Source organism: Cystoisospora suis (assembly GCF_002600585.1).
Source record: "Cystoisospora suis strain Wien I chromosome Unknown contig_2279, whole genome shotgun sequence".
Classification (NCBI taxonomy): Eukaryota; Apicomplexa; class Conoidasida; order Eucoccidiorida; family Sarcocystidae; genus Cystoisospora; species Cystoisospora suis.
The window spans coordinates 5,379-9,509 of NW_027155078.1; the positions used below are offsets into that span (position 1 = coordinate 5,379).

The window sequence follows — 4,131 nt, forward strand, 5'->3', positions numbered from 1 at the left end:
ACCTAGTGTTTATTTTGAACTTTTAGCAAAAAAAATGACTAATTTTATTGAAATTATTTATTCATATGAAATAATTTTATCTAAAGAATATGTATTAAAAACCTCTCTTCTGAAAATAACTATAAAAGATTAATTTACAAGCTGAAAATTCTTTATTATTTTCTGAACGAATTTTAGCAATTTTTCTCGAAGCCGAATTCGTTTCTTCCTGCAGTCGCCTAGGAACGAGCCAAGACCGGCTATCAAACACAGCGTCTATGTAAACAAATGCAGCACTCCGCTCTACGGAGCAAGTACTACCAAGTGCAAAAGCAGATGTGATAGGCTTCTCTGTTTCAGTAAGCACCAGAGAACCCCGTGCCAGTCGGCGGACGTTTCCCGGCAACAAAAAAGACAGTGGCAGCGGATCCACTCTGCACCGTTACTCACAGATGATTAACGGATCCCGAACAGAGAGATAGCACACACCCCGGTGTGTGACAAGTATTCGTTACGACTTTTGAGGGAGTGGCAACCAACTTGCCTGGTAATGCTTCTCCATGCTCCCATGGAGGTTCTTCAAATACTGGGGGTCATCGACGAAATACTTGTAAGGATTCATGAAGGTAAACGGAAAACGGGCGTAGTTGAGACATCGGTTAGGCCTCAGGCCCCAAGGATGCGAGCCATGATAGTCAGGCTCGTTATCAACAAATGAGTTCTGGAACCTCAAGGCAAAGCCCCTAAGTGACAAGAGACGACCAAAGAGCAACGCGCTACCTCTTCCCTGAGCAGCTACTTTCATTGAAAGACACTCAGATGAAATACTTGCGGCTATACCGTGACGGTGAGAAGGCAGGAAAATGCGAGGCGTAGACACTGGAGGGAATAAGTCCCAAGCAAGCGGATGCAACAGACACGAAGAAAGCCACCGCTGCAGTGGTTGCCTCCGCGAACTGCACCCTGCGAGCTCTGAGGTGCTGAGCCACTGTGGTGTGTCCGAGCTAAGTCCGAAGATACATTGCTTTTTTCTTATTTGCTTGCCTGCACGATCTTGTAGTTCACTTGTGTTATATGAACAATCGCCATGAGCTTCACAGTTAACAGAACAACTCTAAAAGCTCGTGTAGTGGAAGACGAACACACGAACTGCAGGTCTCGACGTCATCGTGACATACCTAACCGTCGTTTCTCGAGTGAGCTGTGGAAGATCTGGGTGCTAAGGGGGCCGAGAAAGAAGCGACAGAAACCAGACAAATCTCGTTTTTTTTTCCCCAATGATCTAGGGTTTCGGATTTACAGTTCCCTAAACCCTAAACCCGACAGTTGAGACTGACCTTCACGGTGCATACACGATCTGCCTTCTAACTGTTCGCAGACTCACCGGAGAAAGTGGTTGTAGTATGGGATAGAGTAAAGGTGATGTTGCCACCTATCAATGAACTGCCTCCGAGCGTCTCCATGACGAACACTGCAAGCATACGAAGGGATATGTATTGGTATGTTCTCAGTGTCACCTTCTGATTGCAGAAGGCAAAATAGTGTGTGGAGAGGAAAAAAGAAGAGGGTCTCCAGTTGCCAAACGTACCAGCCACGCTCGCGCCAACATCTTATTGCTTCGTAGATAACCCACTGAGCCTGTATAGCTGAAGACGATGTTCTCGGAAAACGTGATGAGGTATCCAGACACTCTTCACTATGCTACCAGCCTTGATTGGGAAACAACTTGTTTCCCGGGGGTAATGACGTCAAACGAACAAACACTTGATGGCCCCGGACAGAAGTTCCCGAAGGCAAGCAGGCCTGCACGACTCTGATCTTCCGTATATTGGCTTGATGGTAACATCCCTACCCTATCCATCGAATATATAGGGGCACGACAGAGGAGTCAATACTTCCAGGCATGAGGAGGTCAGTTCCCCGCCACAGACCGCTTCCTCAGAAAAGGTAACGAATGACTTTGCTCGAAGCAAGGGGTCACGACATACAAGCTGAGATCTCATCCCCCCAGGCCGAGTCCTTGGTGAACTTCCTTGGGTTCACCGGCCCTGTCCGACACTGAGAGTCGGTTAAGCAAGAGGCATGTCTGCGTTCAATGGTGCTCCTGTCACAATGCAGAATAGTATCAGCTTAACTCCTGAGACATTCAGACTGCTAGCACACGTTGCCGAAGTAGAAACTATTGTAAGGCAGTACAGCCAATCAAACACATAGCAGGGTGTGACATGTTCGGTGAGAGTTCACGTGCGAAGTTTACGGAAAATATTTTCCAAGAGGAAGGTCCGCATGCAAGGGTACGCGTTAATAGCTTAGAAGGCGCATACCACCGGAGAAACCGAATGAGGCAGGAAACCACACCCAGGGAAATACGATGGGGAGAAGTTTGAAGACAACAGCGTGACCCGGCATAAGGTGTCTAGCACTCTCACTGGAGACGACAATCTATATAAAGTGTAAGCGATCTCTTGCATACGCTTCGCGAACGAGAACGCATTCGAAGGCTGATCTCCTCCCTCGCTTTTTCGTAGCTACGAAGCTACGGTGGCCTTACCAGACATCCGGGTTGAACATGAGGTGTCGGATGCACATGGTCGTTGCGCATCCAACGGCGAAGAAGGAAATGAAGAGATAATTGTACTGAACAGGATCGGCGAAGTACGTGTTGTAGAACTTCTTTGCATACATATCAACGACAGTATGGTCAGTGGCGCGGACGCACCAAGCTGGAAAGATTTGGCGGAAGTGAGCGGCATTCATCTTGAATCAGAGTGGCTCAGCGCACGACGATCGAACTAGAAAAACCGACGCCGGGTTGGGGCGGACATTCGCGTAGCACTGCATATCATACACACAGCAACGCCAAGAACACTCGGTTTTCTCCTGTTACAGGAACTCGTCAACGGCCACTCACCATCCGACAAAAGCGCTACGGGGAAAAAATACACGAAAGACCTTCTCGCTTCTGCCGGACCAGACGCTACTGCCCACCGGGCGAGCTTTGGAGAAAAGGATTGAGGCAGCGGAACTCGGCCCAAAGGCTAGCCCAGAATTTCGAAGAGAACGAACAGCCGCCTCAGATTTACATTTGATGGGAACCTAATACACATCCCCATTGTCAACAGCGGGGGGGGAGCGGTCGATACCGCTCCTCCACCGGCAGAGTAGGGCCCAGAAAACGGAGATGCCAAGCAGGGACGCGGAATCGACTGAGCAAATCCAAGGAGGATCACCTCCCGTCGCCTCATCTGTCCCCTTGAATGACAGGTGCTCGGGAAGGAAAGGAAACAGAGATTGACAGACTGAAATCATGTCAACAGCGCTTCGAAGCTGATAACACGAGCAATTCATCGGCTCTCGCAGCAGCGCCCACATCGTCCCCAATTCCTCAAAAAGTTTGAACTTTGATAGACAGGTTGCGATTCGTTTACAGTGCACTGTCTAGGGATTCTACGGGCGCAGCCTGTTTCGGGATGTAGAAACACTTGATCAGGGCCCAATGTAATACACCAGACTCACCCGGCTCCGAGCAGACAATCGAGGCAGCATTCGCAGTCTCACGAAAATCTGGGTTCGTGTGCAGCATACGGGCTCAGAATGTTGTCAACACAGCAGACGGAGAGATACTTGCTGCATGCAGCCTAGACTGCCGGTTCGATTTGCACGTTGAAGCCAGCAGCTGTTGCGCTGTGGTCGGAAGTAGCAAAGCAGTAGCACCTGGCGGCCGGATGACTTGCCGCCGCGCAGTTTCCACAGTTCATTTGTCTTGGTAAAGCCTTTCTTTTTGCACCTGAAGAAGTCATACTGCTCGTAGAATACTACTCCGTCAGCCCCCCTTGTCACAGTGATCAGCGTTGTTCTCACGGCAGTTGCAAAGTGCCTGTGCTGCAGCTTCGTTTCCACAGGTTCCGCCGAATTTCGGACGAGTACCGTAGCGTTGCTTGCTTCAGACGAGGAGTGGCTTGTAGACTCAGACTTTGTCGTACGTGCGTGTTGGGTCTTCCCACTTCTCTTAGTTCGCTACGAGCACCCAGCATCTGTTTCATGATTTGACTGTTTTCAGCCGCACTGTAACGCCCTCGCTACGACTCTGCGCCGCCGCCCTGTGTGTCAACGCCTGTAGTGCGTGCCGTGCCGCGTGTCGAGTGCCGCGCG

The 4,131-nt window shown here is 49.9% G+C and overlaps 1 protein-coding gene across 1 annotated transcript in view; it reads right to left on the bottom strand.

The window, feature by feature from the left end:
- The window catches only part of CSUI_004801 (nadh-ubiquinone reductase complex 1 mlrq subunit), a 4,637-nt gene extending 699 nt beyond the window's left edge, over window positions 1-3,938 (bottom strand). Inside the window, exons 1-4 of the mRNA XM_068064985.1 lie at window positions 3,496-3,938; window positions 2,531-2,814; window positions 1,364-1,450; window positions 524-722 (exon numbers count right to left, since the gene is read on the bottom strand). Of these exons, the coding sequence (XP_067923039.1) occupies window positions 524-722; window positions 1,364-1,450; window positions 2,531-2,736 (492 nt within the window). The 5' untranslated portion in view covers window positions 2,737-2,814; window positions 3,496-3,938. The remainder of the gene's footprint in view (window positions 1-523; window positions 723-1,363; window positions 1,451-2,530; window positions 2,815-3,495) is intronic.
- Between the last annotated feature and the right edge of the window lie 193 nt (window positions 3,939-4,131).